At 46.1% G+C, this 26,701-nt stretch overlaps 1 protein-coding gene across 2 annotated transcripts; it reads left to right on the forward strand.

Annotated features, from left to right (window-relative positions):
* Positions 1 to 51: 51 nt before the first annotated feature.
* On the forward strand, positions 52 to 25,148 carry LOC118223538 (methyl-CpG-binding domain protein 5-like). 2 transcript variants are annotated; one of them, XM_035410210.1, is made up of 9 exons: positions 52 to 513; positions 3,069 to 3,171; positions 4,969 to 5,149; positions 6,840 to 8,873; positions 15,979 to 16,175; positions 16,365 to 17,459; positions 19,662 to 19,735; positions 20,823 to 20,901; positions 21,187 to 25,148. In XM_035410210.1, the coding sequence occupies exons 1-9, from the start codon at positions 404 to 406 to the stop codon at positions 21,250 to 21,252; spliced, it is 3,939 nt and encodes a 1,312-aa protein (XP_035266101.1). In that variant the 5' UTR covers positions 52 to 403; the 3' UTR covers positions 21,253 to 25,148. The 2 variants fall into 2 exon arrangements, with proteins under 2 accessions (XP_035266101.1, XP_035266102.1); XM_035410211.1 differs by having other exon boundaries at positions 20,826 to 20,901.
* Positions 25,149 to 26,701: the final 1,553 nt, after the last annotated feature.

Here is a 26,701-nt window from a genome sequence, read left to right on the forward strand (position 1 = left end):
GACCCTCACCCCCCCCTCCCCCTCCCCCCTCCCCTTCCCCCGTCCCCTGCCCCCCCACCCCCCTATCCCTGATCCGTTTCAGGCCCCCCAGAGGCCCCTAACTCCTGTTGACAGCGGAGGATGCTGGGAAATCCCTGTGGTGTTTAAAAAAAAAAAAGAAGAAAAGGACGGCGATGAAGGATCGCGGAGGCTCGGTTCCTCTGTGAACCAGTCTCTCGCGCCCCACCACGCCCCCCTCCAACCGCCCCCGCCCCCCCAGCCAGCACGGGTAACCCCACGGATTTGAGAGTGGAGCTACAGTGCTGGGGTGGGGCCCCCCTATTGGAATTCCATGATGACATGTAGTGCAAGGACATTGATGGAACAGTGATATCCCCAAGGTGTCCTAAACACTACCAGAACTATGAATGGAGGAAAAGACTGCGAGAGGGAAGGGGAGGGGCTTCTGCCCCTCGCGCAGGTGCCCATTGGATGGCAGCGCAGGGTGGATTGCAGTGGAGTCGTCTACATAAGGTAAGGGCTCATTTTGAGATGGTTATTCTTTTATTCTTCTTCTTGTACCTCTCTAGTCGCTGCCGTGATGTGCACCATGTATAAGCACACCAGTCAGAAGCACACCAGCAATCATTGTTGACCCTACAGGTCACAGAGTACCACAGGAGAGCCAATGACAATTTTACACCCTACAGGCCACACAGTACTACAGGAGAGGGTTGACACTAATCATACTGGTTTCCCACAGGTCCTAAAAAGGTTTTTAATTCAATTACTTAAAGGCCTTAAAAGGTATTAAAATTTCTTAAATAGTTTTCATTGACCTTAAAATATGCAACCCCCTTTGATGACTAATGGTACTTTTTTTTATGTTGTGTTTGCTTGACATCGTCATATTGTCGCTGTACTTAGTCACAAGCTTTTTCATTTAGACTGTTATGTGTATTTGTACGGGACTTGCATTTTAATAGGTGAGGGCATTCAGTCCTCGCGCATAAATATAAATAAATTCAAAATAAATATGTTAAGTATTTTGAAGTGATTGATACACATCCTCCGCTCAAGGCTGGTCGACAATAGGTGTTCCAGAGCTATTCGGTTTGACTAATATTGTACTTGTGAGTGAGAGCGCTTTACGGCACACCTTTTCTTTTATCCAGACTTGTCAGACGTAATAGCATAATATTTTTACCAACAGGCTGGTAAGGTGCTGGCAGATGTTAAGAGTGTCATCCTCCACTGTCACAGCATGTATTTGTTGTGTTTGTGTTGCGCTGAATCTACGTCCAGCGTTGATCAACTAATTTCACCAAAATATAAGTAACTGGTGTCTTTTTACTTCTACTGTCCATTAGTAATTTCAGAGCCTTTAGTATATTCAGTGGTGAACACTCATTTTTCACTTGTATTTTGTGTTGCAAAATGGTCTTAAATTTCTTTTCATGTGGCATTGAAAAGGTCTTTAAAAAAATCTTAAAATTAACTTACCCTGCATGGGGGAATGGCTCACTAACAGCAACTGTGAGAACATGGCTGGAAGCTGTGAGAAAGTAATGCAGTAGTGCCCTTTTCACATCTTGTCTTTGTGTCTTGGAGAACCACAGTGTACACATTCTCTTGTAAGGCCATTCAGCCATCCTGCTAAATCCCATCAAGGCCTTCCTATCTTTCAAAGAAGTGGTTTCACCATATGGCTGAATCCTTACACAATTCCACGACATTCAAACCATTTTTTGAAGAGGGATGAATCCCCTAAAGATTGGTCTGTCCTGTATTGGTCAGATTTAGTGAAGACCATATAGAACATGCTGATCATTTTCATTGGTAGCGCCTAGAAGAAGTCCGGATGGATTTTTTACATTTTCGGCATGGCCATTCCCCACTGGTACAACAGTGATGAAGTTCACTCATTAGCCAATCACCTTCTCAAAGCACAGCCAATTAGGAGCTTAGGTCAAATGACAAGCTGGTCAGAATATTCGGCTGTTGCAAACGGGAGGGAAACTGGCAGCCTGGCCAAGCCGCACGGCACGTGGATGCAGCCTGTAGAGAAAGCTTTGGAGCCGCGGCTGAACTAGGACCGACTGCCTGTAACCGCTCCAACTCTCAGATCATGCCTGAGCACTGCCCTGCGTACGTACCAGACTGTCAGTGCCCACAAATAGACTTGGCTCAGATGGTGCATGCGAGGTCGTTTCACTGTCGCAGTCTGAAGATGACAGAAGTTCAGCGTAAGCTGGGTAGATCCAAGTTTTATTTCCCTAAAGAGACTAGCGCAAGATATTACTTTGGTTTCCTCTACGAAAATGTTCAGAAACTCCTTCGTTTGAAGCTGCATTTGAAGCTTGGGTCCATTTTTATCGCTTGCTTGACAAGTTAATAAAGAGTATGACCTTTGCCTTGGAAAGAAAAGTCCTTGGTAAGCAGCGTTGGTGCTGAGAAGCAGTTATGAAATAGATCTCTTCTGGAACCCGTTTCCTTCTTGCTGTTAGTATTCAAAGCAGGTCAGCTGAAGCTTCTATCTGAAGAGGGACCCAACCCACATACAAAAATGTTCAATGTTCAACGGAACATCTGTGTCAAATACACTATTAACAGCTGTTTGCATGTCCATCAAGTAGGCTAGATTGGGGGATTTGGACAACCCTAGAAAATGTGATAAGGATTGGCCTCTTGGCTTCTACACTGACTAGCCTATATGGAAATATGGATGTTCCACTGTATGATATTTCTGCTGTGCTGGAGAAAAATGGCATAGGCCACAGACTATGGGTGCCAAAATATAGTCCCGGAGGGTTGCAGAACCTGTTGGTTTTTTTGGTATGTTTCCACACCAGTGACACATTCAAGTCACTGATTGGCTGTAAGTTCCGCACACCTTGTTCTGATGGCCTTAACTGGCTTCTGATTGAAAGGAAACCACAGAAATCTGCGGACACAGCAGCCCTCCTGGAACACCTGTCACAGACTGTTATAGGCCTTTTGTGGTGTTCTGATTGGTGGATGTAATCGCACCGTGGGCTATGTCGTTTATTCTGTGGGTTGTGACTGACGTCTGTCCTGCCTTTCCTCAGTCCTAGTGGCTCGGTCCTCTCCTGTCTGGACCAGGTAAAGAGCTACCTGCTTACCGACGGGACCTGCAAGTGCGGCCTGGAGTGTCCCCTAATCCTCCCGAAGGTGAGATTTGGCCCGCATTCCTGCGTGAGTGGTGCGTTACGTGTGTGTACGGGACACGTGTGCAGTACACATGGATGTGCAGTACGCAAGCATGACAAGGGTTCCTACAAGGTCTCGCTATGTTACTCCCGTTTTGTTATGATTTTATTTTATTTTTTTCGTTTATGCAAGTTACATTTTCTGCCCTGCCTCTCTTCACTGACTGCTTGTTACCTACACAAGTGGTAGAGCAGTCCTACAGCAGTGGTCAGAATTGTATTATGTAAATCGTGAATATCATTATAAATGTCAGTTGGCTTCATGAATATCAAATTCTTGAAAATATTTCAAACCGGAAAATAATGAAAACGGACGCTGGAAGAGAGGATAAAATTCTATCCATTTAACATTATATTGAACAAGCTGGCTAAAATAGCATTGACCGCTGCTCTCTGGTTGGAATATTTAGGAGGTTCATTATCTAATGAAGACACTTTAGTTATGAATGTGTTACCCTAAGCTTGTTTTATAAAGCCATGGTTAGTGGTGATGGTCCAATCAAGTCAAGCCAGGTTCCACACAGACTCCTGGTATATTAACTGCTTGGTTGCACCTGTATCGTGTGTGTTTGCTTTTGTATTACCCGTGGATTCATTGACAACAGAGCGGCACCCACTGTCACCATTCCCCCCGATCTCGTTTATATTTACATGTACGTAAGATAAAATCTTTGCATGACCCTTTTGTGGCAAGCTCCTCCAACTAGCTGAAGATGAGATTATAAGTTAGCTAGGCTAGTTATTTGCTTTCTTGGTAGGCAAAATCAAGACGGCATTAGTCTGCTGGGCCACATGTCACATGGCCACATGCAGAGTCCACCCATCTGTATGTGGCCAAGCAGCCTATTGTAGTTAGATAACGGCAAACAGAACGCTGTAATTCCATATTGAATCGTAGGTAATTTCCAAAGACTGAACACAAAACGGAGTGCTTGCATGAACAAAGTTTCTATTGATTTTTAAATCATAGTAAATTAGTTTTCAAATAATGACATTGCCATATTTATTTTTTAAATATTTTTAGGCCGGGTGGAAACTGGACCCTCCTAATATATTGGAAGGGGAACCCTGAATTGAAAAAACTGAACATTGTGAAACTTACTGATTTCCGTGTAGATTTCCATGCAGGGTTTGAAGATGCTTGATTTTCAGTTGGTTTTCATGTTTCACAGAACCTACATTTACATTTTACATTTTAGAGGACCTACAAAATCCCAAACTGCTGTGAATTTAGCTAAATCTCTCTTCAATAAATAGGGTATGATGCAACAAGGGAACAAAGTTCGAACTTTTTACGAAGGTCAGATCAACCACTTACAAAAGCTATCTGAGGAGGTCCTTGAAAAGTTCCTGCATCGTTTACATGGGATACATTTAGAGTGGATAATCGCAGGGCTCACAGGTTCACAATCCAGTGTTATAAAAAATGCAGCCTTGATATTTATTTTATTATTAGTATTATTCTTACTGTTTCTATTTGAAGCAGTGGAGGTTTTGACAGCACTTGTATGTTTTGTTAAACACGCTCTAGGTGCCCTGCTGTTCCACGTAAGCTTTTGTAATCCCCGTACAAGCCTTGACAACTACTTTTTGGTTTAATACATTAATGATATCTCCATTGTGTCCTGTTCTGTACCGCAACAGAAACACACGGGCCCTTGTATTAACACGCAAGGCCGCAGAGAATACGTATTGAAAAGCGAACAGTGGGTTTTTTTCCTCTCCGGGTTGTAAGCAGCGAGGCCTCTCCTTTCCTCAGGTGTTCAATTTTGATCCCGGGGCCGCCGTCAAGCGGAGGACGGCGGAGGACGTAAAGGCCGACGAAGACGTCACCAAGCTCTGCATGCATAAGAGGAAGATCATCGCCGTGGCAACCCTGAACAGGAGCATGGAGTCGCCGCACCCTTCCCTAGTTCTGACCAGTCCGGGCGGCGGCACGAGTACGTATATTGTTTATAGAGGGCTCAACATGGCGGCGGGGTCTAAATCCCCCTTTCTCTCTCTCTCACGCATTGTTCCCGCGACGTAATCGTAAATTTGGAAGCCACTGGCTCTCCACGCCGGCGTCAGCCCGAGGGGGCGAATTGGCTGGGCGATATTCCGCTGCTGAAATTTGGAGCGCGTTCGAAAATGAAAAATGCAGCATTTGACAGCTGGCGACTGCCCTTCCCCTACGCAGCGCCTCAGAAAGCCTCTGTCAGGGAGCCTGTCGCTGTCGCAGTCCGGGGGAACCACGATTTTAGCCATCCACCAAAATGGCTGACCTTTTAAAGGCGTTTCCAAAGAGAACAGAACAGGGTGTATGGTTCATGAGCCTTTTTTTTTTTCTTTTCTTGAGTGTGCCAAAGATAATGTGAAAATAAGCTGATTTTAAGAACTGTAATCCTTTATTGTTTAGCCATATTTTAAAAATAAACCGCCCTCATATTGTTGCTTTAATTCTTAGTTTAAGTTGGTAATGAAAAATTAAACCAGCTGTCATCAGCGTCTCCTGAGAACATTCATTCATGGTGGCGGTATCACTTCCACTGTCTGGTCTCTCCTAAATGTAGCCTAAATGGTTCAAATTCATTCTTTGTCTTCTTTATCAACACTTTTGAATTTTTGTCATCGGTAGCGCCAAGACATGCCCCATTTTATCAGATTTTATTGTATCCCGTTTTGTTTTTTTTTTCAATCAGTGAGTGTCGTTAGTTTTAATTTAATGCTCACGTTTTTGCCTCGGTGGTAATGATGAAGTTGATAGGGCATAATTAGGTGTGCTGCTTCCAGTTCCATTCCTTGTTCATTGCCCAGTCAGTCTGGAAGGTTTGTATGTAGCGTAAAGTCACCTAATTGGATTTCTGGCCACCACTGGGTTATGAAATGGGCTGTTCTCACGTCAGGATGAAATTTGCCGTTTTACCTAAAAATGTCATTAAAAAAATTTCTCGGTGGCATGACTGAGCTTCAGGATTCAGGGTTATTTTGGGGGCAGTTCTTATATAATGCTTTATTTGTACCCATTTTCACAAAATGACTGACATGAGGACAGGAAATAAATCGCGCTGATTGATTGGTCGAAATGTTGTTTATGGTGTCCTTTGCGTTAAATCTGGCGAATTAGAGTCCAGGTCTGCCAGTGAAGCGAGGTTGAATTCCACGTCCTCTTCTCAGACGCGCAGTCGCTGTCCCTGCCGCTGCGCGTTGTCAGGAAATGCGCCGGGCCGCTCGATTCTCCACCCAGGAGAGGCAGGAAATGAAAAACATCTCCCTGACAGATTGAGATCAGCCTAAAATGTGTTTTTTTTTTTTTTCTCCGCACGGTGCATTCTTTCATCAGTAGGATTCAGCGTGTCTATGCTACGTCAGCACACGGTGCGAAACCTGCACAAAACAAGTATGGCGAATATCACATGCAGGCTCATATTGCTTCACTGTTTTCACAGGCTTTCCTGTTTCTGTCTATGTTCTAAATCTGTAGAAGGTGTTTATGCTCAATGACTTGGTTCCACATAATGCAGTTAGGCTGTTATGTAAGGTTAGTTGGTGGAATATCGGTAGTGAGGGACACAGGAGTTTGGAAAGCGGCGTTCTTCATTGGTGTCGCCCGTATTCCAGGTGTAACCCCATTGGTCCCTCCTCATTCAGGGGCCCCGCGAGCAATAAGGAACAAGCTGCACGAGGGCCCGCCCAACGCTGCGGCCGCCGACTGCAGGAACCCTTTCCGGATGATCCTGGCCGGGCAGCGGCACTACCAGCCAGAGCAGGAGATGTTCGCGGGCCACGCCCGGGCGCGGCTGGGGAGCGCGGAGCCGTCCCCCAGGTCCCCGTACCGCCAGAACGCCATGATGAGCCCCGCCTCTTACGGCGACAGCTCGCCGTCCCCCAGGACGGACCCGCTGGGCAGCCCCGACGCGTTCGGCCGGAGCTTTTCCGGAAGCTTCCACCCCGCCGGCAGCCCCGGCCCCCTCAACGGCAACGGCCGGCCGGCGCTCTCCTCGCCCCCCGGCCTCTCCCACCAGGGCTCGCCCGCCGCCCAGTCCTGCGTGCTGGCGGGGAGGACTAACGTGCCCCTCTCCCCCACGGTGTCCGCCAAGAGCCCCGTCATGAAGAAGCCGGCCTGCAGCGGCTTCCCCCCGAGCATGGAGCCCCCGCGGGGGGTGTTCCACCACCACCACCACCAGGCCCCGCCCCCGTCCTGCGCCCTCCAGAAGCAGGTGACCTCGGAGAAGGACCCGCTGGGCATCCTGGATCCCATCCCCAGCAAGCCGGCCTGCCAGAGCCCGGCGGCGGCCCTGAACCCCGGCTTCCAGCCCGGCGTCCACGCTCAGGTACCGGCCATGAATGTAAGCATGCCCCCCACCATCGTACCGCTGCGCAGCAACCTCCCCCTGCCCACGGTCAAGCCCGGGCCCGCCAACCCCGCGGGGGGCCACGCGCAGAGGGGCCCGCACGCGGCCTCCGCCTCGCCCTCGCCCGTCACCTCCCCCGCTCACGCCGCCGGGCCGGCCCTGGGCAGGGTGGAGGCGTCGCCCCAGAGGTCCCGCTCCTCCTCCTCCTCGTCCGACCACGGAACCTTCGCCATGCTCCCCGGGCCCCAGGCCTCCTGCGGGGGGGCCAAGGTCCCGCCGAGGTCCCCCCGGCCCTCCGTGGCCCCCAGCCCCTCCTCCGCCAAGCCCGACGGCCTCCACCCGTACAAAGACGCGTCGGGGCAGCTGCTGACGGGCATGAACAGCGGCCAGTCCGGCGCCATGTTCCCGCTCCCGAAGAACCACGCTGGCCTGCTGGGGATGCCCCTCAACCACATCCTCAATCAGCATAACTCCTCCTCCTTTCCCGCCAGCAGCCTGCTGTCCGCCGCCGCCAAAGCCCAGCTGGCCAATCAGAGCAAAGGCGGTAACGGCGGGGGCGGGGCGGGCGCCTGCGGCAACGGCGCGAACCCCTCTCCCGGCGGCGCGCACCCGGAAGGGCGCGGGGTCCCGAACTCGACGTTCCCGCACAATCCCAGCATGCCTCTGGGCGTGAGCGAGGGGCAGTCCGGGCGGGCGGCGCTGCGGGACAAGCTGATGGCGCACCAGAGGGACCCGCTGCGGAAACGCAAGCTGCCCAACAGCGTCGCCCACGACGACGGCTACGCCGCGCTCAAGTCCCACATGGGCGGGGCCAGGCCGCAGGGGCCGGCGGAGCAGCTGAGGAAGGCGCGGCCGGGGGGGCTCCCGCCAAACGCCTCCATGGCGCAGTTGCTCCAGTCCATGAGCTACCAGAGTTCCCAGCTGGCGGGAAACAGCGCCCCCATGTGTCAGGGAGGCCAGTCTGTGGGGACTTCTACCCAGCTGCACTTTCGGGACGGGGTCACGCCCGCCGCCCCCCCGCACCATGCCCTCCAGGCCCCGCCGCGGCTGCCCGGGCGGGGGGAGGGTCTGCACTGCCGGGGCGCGGATGGCGGGCTGCCGCACGGTGGGGGCCACGAGCAGTTCGGGGGTCTGATGGACCAGGGGCAGCTGGGACAGGGGGGCCAGGCGCCGCGCCGAAACTGCTCCCTGGGTCACCGCGACCCCCACCCGCAGCAGCTGGCCCACCGCCATCACCAGCCGCTGCAGGCCCAGCCGCACTCCCTGGGGCAAGTTACCATGGCGCCCAACGCCAACGGAGGCAGCTGTAACCAAGCCATGTCCGAAACGGGTAAGCCTCCACTCTCACACGCGATGCTCACTTCCCAGCATGCCTTCCTCTCCACCGCATAGGACATTCTGGTTTTTGCTCAAAATAACACATTAATAAATGGGGTGTCACACGCTAGGTCTTGTAAGGACTTGGAATGCCCCTGTAACCATATTCAAATTTGTCCTTGCGCTCTGTAGTTTGAGCGCTACAAGCATTAATGTTTCTCTTTAATGTTTTTACCGATCACTGGTTTCAGTGTAAAACATTAGCGACTTGCAGGTAAAGTAGCAAATTATGAACTTGTAAGACGGGGGACAAATGGTCATAGTTAGAATTCTAACTTCTGTATTGGTTAGTGGGGTCTAGTGTGAAAACAAAGGTCTGTGGGCCCTGTAATATTCCTACTGTGAGACAAAGCTTTGTAAGAGCTGCAGGACCAGAATATCCTCTCATTTCTTGAGTCATTTCCATGTTACTGTTTCAGTAGTGTAACTGCAACAGGTTAGCGAACTTCCATAATGCATACTTTGAGTTTTAAAATCAAGGCTTTAAAAGTAAAAACTGAAATATAAATGCATTCACAGAAGAAAATACATTCTCATGAAATCGTTCCATTAAAAGAAAAAAAAAGAATTGAATTGCTTTGGGAAATGGGTGGTTAAGTTAAGGTGAAGAAATGTATTTTTTATTTTCTAGTGCAATAAGGATAGAAGTATCCTCTATGTTAGAGCAATCTTAGGAAATACAGATCTGTTCAGGCACGATTCAACCAATTTCACTATGACTTCTTCTGGTGTAGTAAAGTAACACTGTAGACTCATATTGTCTGTCTTCATTTTTATTTGTGTTTTTAATGTCCATAACCTCATGTATTACTTTCTTACATTTGCTGAAAGACATTAGAGGTCATTTGGAACAAGATAGGACCAAAACAGGATAGTCGGCACTTTGACCAAGCTTGTGCATGTGGTTTGTTTGTGAATATTTAATAACGTGTTAAATATTTAACTCATTTATGGAAATCGTTGTGTTGGAGAGAGCAGACCGACTGTTGCAGTGGTCTTTGAGGCAATACTGGTATGATACAAATGTGGTCTATGGCCTGTGATGTCATCCCTGTAGGTTGATGTAGGTCAAAGAGGGGAAATTTTACAATAGAAACACAGCTATAGTGACAAAACCATCTGCTCTGTAGAAACGCTTCTCAAAGATTTATCGTCATGAGGTCTGTGTTTGCAGAAAGGTGAGTCTGATAAGTTCAATGATTGAAAGTTTTCTTTCAATCTCCTGCAGTCCTGTTTTTCCATAATTCCAATACGATTCGCTCGTATAAATCTTTAATCTTTGACCCTGTTATTTCAAGGTTGTAGTCTCTCAAAACCAGCACACTGCGGGCATCGCATTCTTATTTTTCCTTCGCTTGCCTGTTATCGTACCGTGTATAGGGCTGCCTCGCAGTGCAGATGCGCTTGTTAATAAATTTGTACTTGGGGACTGCGTGGTCCGCAAGAGGCTCTCGGTCCATACACGGGTGCCACCGCATGGTCTGGGGTTCGATTCCCCGCCGTACCACTTTGTGAACCCGTCTGTAACCATTTCCGCTTTCTCTCTGAGAAGTAAAAAAGTACATAAGACCGGGCTGCCCTTTCTCCTTTTTAGGATTAATAATACTGGGTTTGGCAGCGATATGGTGTGGCGAACTTGGGTGCGGTACATTCACCCGGCTAATGAACATGAGCAAAATGTGCAGAAAATGTGCACACACACACACACACACGTGCCCACACACGCACACACACCCATCTTCCTCACCTGCTCTTGTGCTGTCTTCTGTTCCCACTTGTCTTATCTCTTTCTCTATGTCTCTGTCTCTGTTTCTCTCTCTGTTTCTCCCTCCCACTCTGTTCAAGAAGCGCAGCAGCCTCAAACAAATAAAGTGGAACTTCAAAGTTGATGCAAAGTGTGCACCTGCAAGCCGTAAATATTCGTATCGGTGCAGAGCTGGTGAATAAAAGGGAGGAGCTACAGTATTTTATGCTTCTTCAAGATATCACACAGTGCAAAAATAAAAACATAAAAAATGTAGAAATCACCACAGAACATGGCTGCAGCACCAGGAATGATTTTCTCAAATTATTCTGACCGTATTATTTATTTATTTATTTGCCCTGCCATTATTGCTCAATAAAGGGAAAAGTGCTTTGGCTGCAGAAAACCTTTTCCTCACATCAAATGCCAAAGACACCAACTGCTCCCATTCCATTGCTGTTTTTATGCTGTAACTAAATTAAAGAGCTAGTCTGTTCTAAGACATCGAGATAGTTGACACCTACAGTCTTAATGAGGAAGATTGTCATTGGCATTGATTCCTGATTACAGAAGTGGCCCATGTTTTTTTTCATTTCATTTTGCTTGGTTCTCCATGTGTTTTTGTTCCGGAGCTCAAATGCTCCCTTATCCTGTTGTGCTCCTGGAAGCTTCTTTACAATCTGTGAACCCAGAGCACCATCAGCTGTGGAACATGGTGGTTGCCATGTGGCAGCCAAACCCTCTCTCTGGCTGATTTTGTCGACATTTCATGGTTTTTAGAAAGAGGAGTCCCTATCAGTGGCTGCCTGTAGTAATGATAAGAAAATAGGCTTTGTTTAAAACAGTTTTAAAAAGCTTCTCTTATGTTGTTGTTCCTTGAAAAGTTCAGAGCCAAAGTACAAAAATTATTTGAAACTAGATTCCTTTATGAACAATATTTTCTTCATTAGTCTTTTGACAGTTTAAGCGTGTTTCTGTGTTGTTGTGTAGTAGTAGTCCTAGTGCTAGTTCAGAAATCGCCAAATTAACCGGGGGGTGCAGGGGAGGGAATGAGGGATTGAATGGCGGGTGTCTGTCAAAAACCAGGACATTGAGAAACTGCTTAGTATTCGATGAACTGCCGGCTAATTGGATTATCCTTTGGCGCGCACTACGGCTGCACTTAGGGCCGTTGGTGCATGTCCGTGTGATGTACATCTCATCTGATTGCATTGTGGGAAACTGTCGACTTCCTGCTGTGGGATCATGACTAATACCGAGCGCTCTGGAATGGAGTGAAATCTTGGCTCCGTGAAGGCATAGTGTGCCCCCCCCCCCCCCAAGGAAGAGAGACCACAGCGGGTCAATGAGGGTCAGGTTGGGTCTTTTGTGGAAAATGGCGCAGAGGGGGAGAAATTCTATTAGTGGATAGAAAATGTGTTGAGTGATTCGTGAATCGAATTTGGATTCTCTGAATTGACTGAATTGAAAACACATTTCCAAATGCAGATTTTTGTATTAGTCGTGCGACGGGTCCCCTCTGAATCCAGTGGTCTCCTCGTTCGTCGGTGTATGTGTTCATTGTACATGCATAGTGTAAAGATAAACCAGTGATTGAATCAGTTTTTGTTCAGTGTCTGGTAGCTCCCATAATGCAACAACAACCTTCTGTCACTTCTAGCTAATCAGGACCCCATACAGGGTGCTTATTGCCAATGTTCCACCTGCGATTGGGCAGAATCACCTCCACCTCTCCAACACAGTAACGCACACCCTTTTTTCCCAGGATTTCTGGGGTGGTAATCCAGGGTCTGGGGCAGTAAAGACTTCTGAAGGCTTTGATCTTTGCGCATTTACAGGCCAGTTGAGGGCCCATCCATTTCCTAATGCCGGCTAACCAATAGCAGTCCATCTGCTGCCCATTTCCTGATGCTGCTAGCCAATAACTGTCCATCTGCCAACACAACACAAAGCCCTGTCTCCGAAGCTGGGAAGAGTGGCTCTGTTCAGTCTTTCAGTGGCAGGTCAGTACAAGGTCACTGACCAGCGGGGGACACCGCCTCCCCCCCCACATCTGTCACTGCTGCCAGGCGGTATCTGAGGCAGTGGTGGTGTGTGTCACTACCTGGCCCCAGTGCACTATGGGATACCCTCCACCCTGTCGTAACTGCTGCTGCATGAGGAGGAGACATGGACGGAGTCCCGTGGCCTTTTCACATCATGCATTTGTTGGCTTTGACCCTTCCTGCCTGCTGCGCCAAGCAGAGTTGGCCAGAAGAGGGTGCTGTCCTGGTGTCTGAAGTCACACCCACTCTTCTGCTCTTACCAAAATACTAGCTCTTACTTTTCTATTATACTGGCCTTATATAGGTTGGTTTTAAGGGATTTCACAGTCTTAGGAGTCGTAGTAAAATCTTTCCCGTCTTACCTCAGTCGGTGCACGCTCCTGTCACGACTCTCGATTAGAGTGAGATTGTATTAAGACTGTCACGACTGAGTTTCTGACATCCTTTTCCTCGTCTTGATCGTTCCGACAAAATCAAACATGTTAATATTACCGTCCTTAGTCTTGAATCAAAAGGTTTGTGATGGTCAACGACATGATTTATAATCCTACACTGCCCACAGCCAATAACTGGACTGCCTTTAGCCCTGTCTGGGCAGGTTTCGTAGCTGTTGCAGGACAACATTGGTGATGTAGGCCTGCCTATTTTTATTATTGCACATCAGTGATTTCAATGGGCAATCCACATGAAAAAGCCTTTCACTTTATTACTGGGAGAAAAAAAATAAGCAAAACATAACACATGTATAACGTTAGGCTTATAATGTGTGAAGCTGCATGATTCCCAGTCTTTGCTGAATCTTAAGATGTGTGCACCTCTAGGACCAGAAATCCATGGTTTAGGACAGATTGTTGTTAAATGTGAGAGTCAGACTGTAGTTGTCTAGAAGTAGTCTAGTGTATGGGAAGCATTAGTCTTGCAAGTTGTAGTTATTCGTTCCCCATTTACAGTGAGAAGACTACAGGTTTTCTGACCAATGATCAACAGTCAAAACTGGTTTTCTAGTCTTTGTTTTCATTTTTAATTGCTTAATTGCTTAGGTGGAGCAAGCCATTGATTTGGCTTGAAACTTGCGTTGTTGGCTTATCAAGTCAGCTTTCAGTCAGTTAGCCAATCAAAGTAATGAATCAATTGCGAAGAATCCTTTCATTTTTTCTTTAGGTAAAGTCATGTTAAGATGGATGTGGGAATACATTACCAGTTTACTCTCTATAAATGTGGGTTTTCTGCACAATGATTTGTGTGTTTCTGTATCTTTTATTCAGTGGATGGGGAGCCAGTGAGTCAGCATTGCCTCTCTTTGACATCTCATGTGATGTTTAAATGTGCCTTCCTTTTGGGAGCGGGGGGGGGGGGGGGGGGGGGGGAGGGGGGAGATATTATGGTTCGGATGTACTCCTACTCGGTTGTTAAACTGTTCAAATTTATTTGAAAATCTGGAACAGAAAGGAAACTGGGTCGTTTTTTTTTTTTCAAATGCTGAAGAATTTGACAGTGTCATTTATTAGTATTATTTTTCAAATGTGATCATATTTTTAAGCTAATTTCCAAGGCTATTATGAAGCGTAATAAAATCCTGTGCTGCACTAAACAGTTTGGGTGGGGGGTCGGGGTTTAACGTGTTGTTCTGCAGTTTGCAGGTATGACATCACGCTGAAGATTTATGTATGTTAGCATCAACGTGCCTTCCATTTTGTCACTTTCAAATATCACAAGATAAATTAGCCGAGGGTTTCCATAATTTAGCACGTGAAACCCTGAGGAGGTCAGCAGGTCGCAGCGACTGCGCTGTGCGTCTCTCAGAACCCAAACTCGGGCGCGTCTCTCAAAACCCCGACTCCTCCTGTCGAGTCGCGGGGGCCGGAGACGGCCGAGCGGTCGGGCCCCCCCCCCCCCCCCCCTCCCAGGAAGCCCCTTTTTTGTTTTCAGAGAGCAGCAGCAGCAGCAGGCCCCCGGGGCGGAGCAGCGGGCCGCGTTTGATTGTTCCGTCTCTCTTTGTGCTGTCGATGCATATTGTCCTCACAGACACGCGGCTGAGCGCTCCTTCCTGAAAGGGCCCTTTTGTTGGGAGTCGTGAAGTAGACCGCGTGCCATCTGGAGGAGAGGCGGCCAATCAAGGCGGACGGGTAAAGTCAACACTCGCAGCGCCCTCTGTGGGTTAGCTACTCGAATGAGGGGGAGGGGGGGGTGAGTGGGGCCAGGCCCCGTGTGACATCAGCTGTGGAGAAGGCTTGTTTACTGACGTCAGAAGTCCTCCGTGTCCGGCTATGTTGCCGGCCAACGTGTGGAGCCTGACTTTCTTTGTCAACTTCCTGTGCCCGTTTGACACTTGCAGACTTTGCAGATCCATTGCAAGGCTCAAGTACAGTCGCTTTGAAATGCTCTATATCTTAAATTCCAGACCCTACCACAGGGCAGTTTTTTATGACTTTGTAGCTTGCATGTTCATTTCTTTTAACAAAAGAGGAGACAAGGGTGCAAAATGGGGTGCGCACAAAAGAAATGTTTCTGTCAAAGGAAGATGTGGAGTACCTTTTATTTTTGCCAAGATGTTTTCACAGGTGCGCCAAAGCTTTTCCAAGCAAACAAAACGTGCTTCAGTAAAACTCTTTGTTGGAGCACATATGGGTTTGGCTTAGTTGTGTGAATAATCCAATTTTCAATGGTTTCATCCCAAACATAAAAGGTGCTTCTCTCTTCCATCTTTTGATGTATATATTATGACTTTTGAAGAATTGCGTAACTGCATTGATGAATTTAATGTCATTTTTTTAACCTAGTCTTGTGAACTTCATCCAAGTGCCTTTAATGCAGTCTTTTGAAATGCACTTGCATGCCCTGCCTCTCAAAAATGGTGCATACGCTTGACAAGACCCAGTCAAGTCAGTCCTATGTCTCAATTCATTTACGCACGAGACGCATAGTGTAGTATTGCCATCATATGCAAGTTTTCCATCTTCACCTGTTCCCCATGGAATTCATTGGGTCATGTTGGTATGGGTGAAGAGGTGTGCTGTGAGAATGCTCCAAGTACATTACTGAGATGGAGAAGGGGCACCTCTCTGTATGTCTGAGGGCATTGCAGCTGCACTGTTGGTCATTTTATGGAGTCTCGCCCTCTGACACTGTTGTGTGATGGACAGTGAAATACAAGAATGAAGAGGAAGCGCTAGGTTAAGACCAAAGCTGCCTGATGGTCTGTGGCTCCTGACCCCCTCCCTCCTCCTCCTCCTCCCCCCCCCCCCCCCCCTTCCTCTGGGATCCCCCAGGTGACAGCCTGAACAGCGGCTTGCGCGACCATCAGTTCGCCAACCTCCAGGCCCTCACGGCCAACAACGGGGCGTTCCCACAGCGACTGGCCCGGTCCGTGCAGGCGCACCAGGGGGTCCCAGGGTTCCGGGCCCCGCACCCCCTCCCCAACAACTCCTCGTCCAACCCCATGGCCTGCCTCTTCCAGAACTTCCAGGTCAGTCAGGAACTTCGAGGCAGCGGGGTTTAGAGTGCTACTTTTTCAGTTGGGCACTGGTTCCCCTGGAAACGCTTTCCACACAAGCTCATTCTCTTCACTGTGTTTATGTAAAAAGCAGCAGCGTTCCTACCGTTGTTTCATCTTGATGTTATCTTGTTCTTAGATGTTCTCTCCTGTGCGTTTCAGGTGGGCTTGTCCAAGAATGTCCCCAATACACAGACATGTGCCCAGTCTGGGATGATGTCACTTCCTGAGATCCCGGGAAAGAAGATTCGGAACCACCCCCACGAGCTGCGGCCCCCGAACATGGGCCCCGGAGGTTCGGGGGGCATGGAGGGCCTCCCAGGGGGCGGAGGGGAATCAGTGGACACCATCTACAGGGCAGTGGTGGAGGCGGCCAGCCAGGGCGTGCCGGTGGTCATCACCACCTCAGTCAGCAGCACTGCCCACGCCAGGCCCATCCCCGCTCCGACCACTACGAGTGCCTTCGCCGGCTCCTTGGAGGGTCCCAACAGCCTTCCCCACCCCTGCCAGGAGCCCCTCCTCCCGGAGGCGGAGGCTCGCCTGCAGCTCCGCCCCGGACAACCCCGGGCGGAGCAGCGCAAGAGCGCCCCCAATGGCGGGGAGGCTCAGGACTACTTCCGGTCCCCCAGCAGCCAGCGGAGGCAGTGGGGGAGAGAGGCAGCGTGCCACGCCCTCTCGTGGCAGGGGGAGGAGTTCCTGGAATGCTCCGCCCAAGTCCGGGGCAGCCCCCGCGCGGAAGGTTTCGGCAGCCCGACCCCCGTGCGCCATCACGCTCCCCTGCCGCCCGGAGACAAGGCCTTTCTGGAGGACGGGTTCCGCTTCGACGCCTGCCAGAGGGTGGCGGGCGGCGGCGTCGGCATGAAAGAGCGGGTGGCAGAGCGGTGCGCCCACGTCAACGGCGGGCCCCTCCTCCCGGGCAGTTGCTACGGCGACGCGCTGGGCCCCCCCGGCCACGACCCCGCGTCCGAGGACCAGTCCCCCGGCTCCTCCACCAGCCTGGAGGGCTCCTTGCACAAGGACTACGCCCACTACAACGGCCACTACAACGGCTGCGGGGCCAGCCCCTCGGACAGGGAGGAGGACCCGCGCCGGGCCGACTCGCCGCTCTCCGCCGACCTCCTGCACTTCCGCCCCCGGGCCTTCCACATGGGCCAGCTGGTCTGGGGCCAGATCAAGGGCTTCCCCCCGTGGCAGGGCAGGCTGCTGGGGGAGGAGCAGGTTCGCCACCCCGGCCTGCAGAATAGCGAGCAGGGCAAGGTGAGCACGAACCGTACGGGCCGACGCCTCTACAGTCGGTGAAGACTGACCTGGATTCTCTCAGCATTGCCCTTTAAGGAAAATTCTAGGTTTGTTTTTTTTTCAACCTGGGTCTTATTTTAATAGTTTTTTTTTAATCATTCTTATTAGGGCAGTCAACCTTGGTCAGAAATGACATTCAAATATTCCTTCTAAGAAAATGCATAAGTTTGAATATATTCAAATATATATTACACTTTTAAATGCTGAAAGAATTGCAGAATTTGACCAACTTTTGGGATGTGTTAATAGCGTGTTATATCCACAAAATTGCTAACCAGTACGAGAGACATAGCTGGAGTGCGTACATTTGAACATAGACATGAACGCAGTCTAGCTGAAAGAAAAACGTTAGCATGAACATTCAAGATGGCTTTTACGATCTGCATACAGTACACTTTTATAATCAGGAGTTGACAGAAGTGGTAGGCTATGCAAGTAGGCATACACGGCAAAAACATTAAAATGCACAACAATTTGTCATGAGGAAAAGTGTACTTAAAATAGATATGTAACTAAAATAGATGCAATGAAGTTGCTGTGCATTTTAATCTTTCTGCCGTGGATGTCTTTAATAATTTTATTTAAATAAAATTAAAGCACACAATTCTGAGAAATGTAGCTAAAAAGAATTTTTACTGATGATTTACAAGAAAGTGTTATTAAAAACTGAAAATAATTTTCTTGGGCACTTTGCAGAGTTTTAAGTCTCAAAACTCCAGTGGGGAAAAATAAAAAATCTATCTAGTTAAGCATTTTATTCCAATGTCAGACCTCTGGGTTATTTGCCAATAACACCAGACAGTCCACTTGCGAAGAGGCCAGTGCCTGTTTCTTTTTAGTCACTATATTCCCAACAGAGGAAAGACGCGTTCCAATCGCACCAAGGAACCAGGGAGGAAATGAAAGGGCCCTGTCCATCAAGCAACAGCGTAGCAACGACCCGTATAACCCAGCGACTTCCGTTTTCTATAAAGGAGGTGTCAAAGTGCGAGATTTATTTTTGATTTAGCGCAGCCCAGGTTGAAAGAAAAACAACTGCAGCTACAACAGCTACAAGACATGCTTCGTTTTTTATTTTTCTTTCACATTCGAATGATAATTTATTTAAAATATTCTATTGCATGCTGCGTAAACTTGCAGAATCGACCTACTGTACTTAATTCCCTTTAACTTTGACTAAAGTACACTTAAATGTGTGTGTTTCTCCCTCACCAACACAGTTTGACAAAAGAAATTTGACATTTTATGAAATCTGGGTCAGATATGAGACTGATCGAGTCCTGGACAATGGGTCTTCTGTGGTGATGCACTGCCTTGTCAGGGACCGGGGTTTGTGGCCTGTTACTGAGCTGAAGTCTGATCTGTGTCCACATAGCCACTCGGGTTGAATGCACAGCAAGGTAATTTGTGATTAAGCGTCATTAGATAGAGAGCCCAAAGGAAAAGTGAGATGATTCAGTTACTGCACTGGGAGGATTTAATGAGTACTCAACAGGGGGTTTGACAGGTCAGTGTCAGTACGGTCTATGGGAGTGCGTTTATGAAACTGCAGGGCTATATTTAAAGATAATATGCTGTTCGTTTACAGAGGCCAGTTTGACGAGGACCATAATGGTGCTCTTTGTGAGATAAAAGATGTTGCCGACATTTACCTTAATACCCAAAGCTAATACCCAATTCTGGATACGCCATGAGAACAACAAAAACTTAAAAGAAGTCTGTTAAAGTTTCCCTTACTTAAGGGAGAGTAAAGCAAATATCTCTCCTGTGATTCTACTGTTGCTCTGGAACCGGGCTAGCATAAACTGTAAGCTAAAGCTGTGTTAGCATAAACTGTAAGCTAAAGCTGTGTTAGCATAAACTGTAAGCTAAAAACTGTGAGCTAAGTAGGCCGATCTGGTGCAGCTCATGAGATCACGGAAAACCTATCCAGAATCCGAGCTAATGGAGCTGGCCTGGTTCCAGCTATTACAGTGGTGCCGTACGAGTTTGCATGAGATGAGCCTGCATATAACACAGCCACGGCTAGGAGAACGCCTACTGTCTGTGTGAGTGTGGCGGGGATCAGCAGTAAATGCTCTAACCACGGCAGCGGTAATCCAGGGTACCGGTGACCGTACGTGCAGGTTAAGATGGTTTGGTGTTCATGTCATCTCCTAGGTCGACCCAGGGAAGCTGAAAACACTAACCGAAGACCTGGAGGCGTTCAACAGAGCCACCAAGCGGAACAGGAGGTAAGTTGCGAGGCTGCCGAGCTGGAGATTTCTTGGTTGTGGACAGTAACTGGAACCGGGTTGCATGAGGTCAGTCGCTAGATCTTGAAAGATATAGGAGTGTGTACAGTAGTAGAAAAGGTTTTAATTTTATGCAGACTGAAAATAAATAACATTATGCCTTTGCTATGTCTCTAGTCAGACTGTCTTTGAAGTGCAGGATGCTGTTTTAGAAGGTGTTACATAAGCATAAGATGTAATGTTCATACTCAGAGTACACTGTCACATTCCATGTCATAAGTGACAGTGACTAATAAAGAAAATAATGCATTTTTTTGTATAGTGCTTTTCATGGTATTCAAAGCAGTTTACTGTAAGTACAAGTAAACATCAAAATAGCAACAATATAGCAAATGTTAAAATATTTTTAATATGAAAATGTAGAGAAAAACCTAGTATAAATAATGGGAAACCAAAATGCTATAATAACAAAGGAGCAAAATTAGGACCGATGAAAAATGATCTCCGGATAGGGAAGTCAGGATTGAAGAAGGTTTTGTAAGCGCCCCTAAAAAGATGTGTCTTGCGTATTGATTTGAAAGCGGTCGCTGTGTTTGCCTCTGATTGGTCGGGGGAAGGGGTTCCACAGATGTAGAGTGTCGGAGCTGAAAGCTCTCTCTACCCAGGTCCAGACAGCGAGGTAGAAAAATAATTGTATTATTAAAAGCCAGCCGCGTTAGGCGGTGGGGTTATAAAACGCCAAACAAACGCACTTCTTTTCTGTACGGTCCCTGTCCGGTAAAGCATGTATAAGGATGCCATTGCTTTTTGCCAGGCTGACTGATTTATTGAACGAGGGAGTGGGGACATACCACCAAATGCTGAAACTGTGGGCGCCGGCTGTAAACGCTTGCCTGGTGAAGACGGCTCTGAGGCAGGTTGAAAAGTGCTGAGCCCAGCCTGTCAGACTCTAGGTCAGAACGTGAGCAGGGCTCAGGGGGCGGAGTCTGTGGGATTCCTGGCACCTCGCAGGGTGTGATGGGAGTGTGATGGGGACTGAAAGTGGTCCACCGTGTCCCCAATTCACTGTTTGTTTTCTCTCCTGCAGCAGAGGCGGGAAGCTAAATAATCACTTAGAAGCTGCTATACACGTGACCATGAGCGAGCTGGATAGAATGTCAGGAAGTGTGAGTATATGCACGTGCGCACACACACACACACAAACACACACACACACACACACACACACACAGGTATATTGCAATGCAAAATGCTCAGCCCCATTACAAAACATTTGTTACATTCAATGTAGATATGAACTTATCCTAATTTTTTTTTGCTTATTTATAAATCATACGGTGCCCAGATGTGGTACCCAGATGTCCTTTTACTAAAACACATATTTAAATTTTGCACAAAACACACTGGCAGTGATGCATCTGAAATGTCATGCTGTTCATCTCAACCTCCAGGTTCACCAAATGCCACCAAGAGACAGACAGTTGAAACCCCCCAAGAGGAGAAAGATTTCCAGATAACACTGAATGTATTGGCCCTCAATCCAGTACACGGCTGTGGAACTGTGTGTACGCTGAGCTTTGTCGCAACCTCTGCCCATCACATGGTGCTACAATCAAAGAGTGGTACAGTATTTTTAAATCCTGTCCGGCCCCACCCCTCTTCTGAAAGAGACAGAGGCTGGACGTGGTGGATTACCTACTCAGAGAACTGTTCAAGACACTGCTTACGGTTAGTCAACAGCTCGTGGAAGAACTTTTTTCTAGAATATGTTAAAACAAGGAAAAGGAAAAAAAAAAAACAATTGTGCGTACGACAAAATAGACAGTCCAAATATTTCTGTTTTCAGTATGTATATAGAAAATGAAGAAATTTCATGGTGATATTTAGAGGAGACTGTAAATAGTGTACAATATTGTGATGTACAAGCGTACCCAATGCACACTTTATCTTTTATTGTACAAAACAAAGCAGAATACGTGTACAAATTTCTTTTTGTTTCTATTCAGTACACAGTCGATATGACTACCTGTGTAAATGGGATGAATAAAAAGAGATGCTGCCTGAAGCTTTTATATAAACGACGTGGAAAACGCGCTGTTTTTTAACGGAACAGCTGGAGAACAGGCATGATTATGTAATCCCTTAATTATGACACTTCACACCCCTTTTCGCATTTGTTTTATGTGTCCGAAAGAAATTTAATTTTACCGGCTGGAATCGCTTTTCCGGGCTCGCCTCAAAATTGGTCACCAGGACGCTGGAAAAACATCCCGGCCGCATCCTATTGTGACGTCCGAGACGTAGCGAGGGACGTACGCCACGTTAGATGTGCACCGTTTGTCCATTGTTCCTGTGAAGGTCTTGTGAAACGTTTTCTTTGACAGCATAAATAGATTTTCTTTTTTCAGGTGACGTGCAAGAAAACTCATCGTCGTGTGCGTGTTATCGAAGAAAAAAAAAAAAGCCATGCCAAGGAAGGACGCTAAAAATTATGCTATTGACCAGTAATTTGTACTTCAAAAAGTAAATTGCTTATTTTTTGTGAATATTTTTGATACAAGTATCACATAGGACATTTACAAAAGGACTTCTGAGTGTTAAATGCGTATGTTTTGACAGAATGGTAAGTAGTTCCAATTTTTAAAGGTAAAGATTTAAACTTGTAGTCCCGTTTATACAGTATGGCTTGCTAATATCCTAGAATCCTGAACAGTTAATCCAGTGTTATATGGTCTGGACCCTAGACTGTGCTAGGCACATTTTAGTACATATCAGTGTATGTTTTACTGATATTTCTTGGTGTTCCCCTTCCCCTTACAGCAGTAGAAAGGGGCAAGAGGAATTTTAACTGTATGTTTGGAACAAAAATAATAACTGTAAAGTAAGTTTCAAAAAAAATGTACACGGTCCAATAACCAGTTATTTTTACATCGGCATTCAATGTACAGGTTCGATTATCTTTACCTTTTAAAAACCTAATTAAAAACCCAAATAAGCATGAGCGTGTAAATGACCTCAGCCTTATGGAACACAAGAACCCCCAGTGACCAAAGCTTCACTTATGCTTTGGATTTATTTATTTTATTTTTAACTCCAGTTAGGGGCCTTAATTGCCTTTTTGTTTGTTTTTGTTTTTTTTTGGTTGGTTTTTTTTTTTTTGGTCTTTGTCGTTACTGTTAATGGTGTTGTTGTTATTGTGGTAAATTATTAATGTATTCCATATTTATTTGTAGTTATAGAATTATAGTAGGTGGCAATAATACTTAATAAGAGTTAAAAACTCTGGAAAAAGCCTTAGAGTATATATATATTTTTTTGTTACAAGAGCCTGTTTTACGAATAGTGGTAAATAATTATGTCTTTTTTTTTTTCTTTCTTTATTTAAGTCTGTGGGCATATCATTACATGCATTATTCTATTTTTATGACATCACTACTTTGTTAGAGTGTGCTGAGTTGTCATGGCGAGATTACCATTAGCTTCCATGAAGAAACTGGTGAATATCAAGGAGAGCTGATCTTTCAGGCCTTTGGGGGAAGGCCATATTATATATGAGGATACAGACCTGTCTTTGAGGTTTTTATATACTACATTTAACAGAACTATGAAAATATGGTAAACTTGATATTGGGACTGTCCAGCATGGAAGCACTTCTGGAGAATGTCATTAAAAACATGTCAAGGTGCGATTGGTTTATATTATGTTGAAACACAGAAAAACTGAGTTTTGAGAATGTTGAGTCTGAGTGCTCAGTCAGGAATGTACCCCAATGATTGGCTGGGCCCTTTATATTACTGAAGGAACGCTAATTTTTTCCCACAGGCTCCAAAGGGAGCTTCTGGGAAATATTACATGGGGCCCCTGAAGCAGCCGAAGCAAGGCGGTCAGGGGACCACGTCTCCAGGGCTGTCCCTCAGATGAGTGATATCAAAAGGGCCAATCCAGATCCAGCATTCAGAAATGAGGGAGGAGCTTCTGTTAAGGTGTTTGAGAGAGCCAAAGTGGTAAACTGTTTGGGACATTTCGGTCCATTGCGGGGCAGTAGCAACATGGGTCACTAGTAATTGTCATCTGGCCTCTTTCCTCCAAAAACAATAACCAAACATAAAAGACCTCCCCTTTAAAAAGAATGAGCAAGTCAGATGAATTGAGCAGGAACTGTGTTGAAGGTCAGTGGTAACTTGACATAATCATGTCTCTCGCCCATAACACTACACCAGTACATTACCCTGTTTTCTCTCTTATATTAATATTTCACCTACCTGAACTAGCTTTTGTGAGACTGTTACAGAGTTCCCTAAACTAAATTCTTGGCAGTCAAGTGCAATATAATGTTCTGCAACAAAAAAAAAGCCAATCTGTGTCATAGGTGTCAGCCAAAATAACCCAGCTTCCTCCAATCAGCAGAAAATTGACACCTGTAAAATGAGTCTGTGCATTGTACGTGGTATCCCATGATGCATCTGGAGATCTCGCCAAATGTCTCTTGACCGTACCCAAGAAGATACTACAGCACCGGTAAAGTTCATTCTTCGCTTTGTGCAATGACATGGGGACCCAGTGTAGGCCCATGTACGAACCCACATCCAAGATCTGTCGTTAATTTATGTCATACATACATCATTCTGTTCAAATGGATGGTGTTGTCTATTGCTTTGTTGACTTGTTTTTGGAGATTTGTATGTGCGGTCTCACTAATCTTTTTATTGATGGTGTGCTTGCGTGTGTGTTTGTATTTGCGTGCGTGTGTGCATGCATGTTTCTATTAATATTTTTGTCCTCACCCTGTAATCTTATTTGGTATGACCAATGTTTTTTTTGGTTTTTTTTTCTCAGATTTTTTTTTTGTTTGGTTTTTTGTAAGTGTTACTAACTTTATATTCTTTCAACAATGTATACTTTACAAACAGGAGGATTTGTAAAGTATTCTTCTGCACTTGATTTCTCTGGTTGTGAATAGTTGCGAATAGCATTGCCGTGGGTGCTAGGAGTAGCGTTCCATCATTTTTTGATTTTATTTTATTTTTTTGAGATTTTTATGATTTCTTGTAAACTGCATCTTAATGTAAATATTGTGAGTTACAGGTCATGCAGTGTTGTAACATTTCAACAATGTTGCACCGACATTACAATTAAAAAACTGGTCTCATACTTGAATTTTTTGTTGGGGTATTTTGGTTTAAGTTTCCCATCATACATACATACTGCATATCAAACCTACTTTTGAAATGTTTTTCCTCTGTTTCTATGGCCAAAATCATTTTAGAAATATGTACTTAAAATACAGATTATCAAAGGTGTGGTTACTCATTCTTTAATTGTTCTGTGGTGTTTTAACATTTCCAAAGGGGTTTACAGAACAAGCTCTACGTTGCATTCAGTTGCAATAAAATCATAATGTATTGAATATTCTCTCTGAATGATATTGTCCTATGTCATTTCTTCCTGAATCAAATCATTGTACAACATGGTGATCTTGGCATTGCTTTAAATAGAGGACAGAATTGGATGCATGTCTGGTAAGTATAAATAAAAACCGACAAATTTCAGTGTCTGGAATTCTGTAGGAGTAGAGCACCACTCACTATGAGAAGGCACATCGAGTGGAAAGTGCTGTCCTGGGATCATTCCAGAATATCCTGTGAAGCCTTGTTTGGGTGCAGATCCGATGCCTGAGAAGGCCATTACATACAGATGAGGTTAGTCCATGTGTTTAAAGCACTGGGTGACTAAGCCTGCTATGTGGACCGGAGAGTTGTTGCCTTGAATGATGCAGCTCTCTGCAAGACTGATTAAGGTTGAAGATGGGCTGAAGATGATCACTCGGGGGTCATTAAAATTTGACCTTGAGTGGAGTGCACACCCAAACCTTTATGGAGCCACCAGTACCCTTCACTATTGGAACATTCCCCCCCTCCCAATACTTGTATGTGCACCCACACTCTAAGCACAATAATGTTGGTCATCTCCACATTTAAAGGTGTCCAGATGTTTAATGGAAGCAGGACCAAGTTATACACACACTGGGATGAGATCAAACCTAGTGCGAGTTCTCCCATAGCCCTTCACTCTCAGTTCCAGCTAAACGGCTCATCTCAAATATGAATCCAGGCCTGCCACAGCAAAGCACAGCATAAATTTAGTCTGAGGGATGCTGTTTTATGCTTAAATTTCCCCCTGGAGGGAGGGAGGGAGGCAGGCCTCCTTTCAATCATTCCATCTCCTGATATTACAAAACAATGCCGACAGATTACTCCCGCGAGCGTGGGCTTGAAGGTCATCTGTCAATCACACCGCTGTGTTGCATTCATTTAGCAGATGCTCTTATCCAGAGCAACTTAAAATGCAGGAGAAACGTAAGTGCATTCACCTGATTAATATGGGCAATAGGGTCAGACCACTGAGTATAGATGCAACATCTCTAATGCACTAATGCATATTACACATGCTGTCCAAGAACCAAAATACGAATCCTGCATACATACAGATACATAACCCAAGCTAAGGAGAGAAAAATAAAGCCGTGAAAAATACCATAACCTGAGCATGTACACATTAGTACGTTAGTTCAAGTAATTTTCTTCAATTTTTTGAGCCAGTTTCTTTACTGTACACTGGTCATGTTCACACAGTACTCTTGTGTCTACTGCATACAGTAAATTAACTAGTAAATCCTACACTGAGGAAATATGACTAAGCATGAACAACATCCATTTATCCTGCGTTTAAAAACATATATTCATAGTTTTAGATGTTCATCACTTTTTCATTGATTTGATTTAGAATTTAGCATTGGCTGTGGTATAAATTAAAATGGTAAACAAGAGCAATCACAGACGAAATGACATATCCTGCAGTAATCATTGGCATTATTATAAAAGATTAAATGTCTATCTCTAGTAATGTTATGTCGATAAGTTCTGTCTCCTTTATTCTGTTAGGACCACACCTTTGTGAATTTCATA

Source organism: Anguilla anguilla, chromosome 3 (genome assembly GCF_013347855.1).
Source record: "Anguilla anguilla isolate fAngAng1 chromosome 3, fAngAng1.pri, whole genome shotgun sequence".
Classification (NCBI taxonomy): Eukaryota; Metazoa; Chordata; class Actinopteri; order Anguilliformes; family Anguillidae; genus Anguilla; species Anguilla anguilla.

What these genes read in the sequence shown, in the direction of transcription:
- LOC118223538 (XM_035410210.1), top strand. Translation starts at nt 404, where the DNA reads ATGAATGGAGGAAAAGACTGCGAGAGGGAAGGGGAGGGGCTTCTGCCC. An exon ending in CCAAGCCATGTCCGAAACGG is followed by an intron (nt 8,874 to 15,978) that starts GTAAGCCTCCAC and finishes GGGATCCCCCAG; the next exon opens with GTGACAGCCTGAACAGCGGC. An exon ending in GCCACCAAGCGGAACAGGAG is followed by an intron (nt 19,736 to 20,822) that starts GTAAGTTGCGAG and finishes TCTCTCCTGCAG; the next exon opens with CAGAGGCGGGAAGCTAAATA.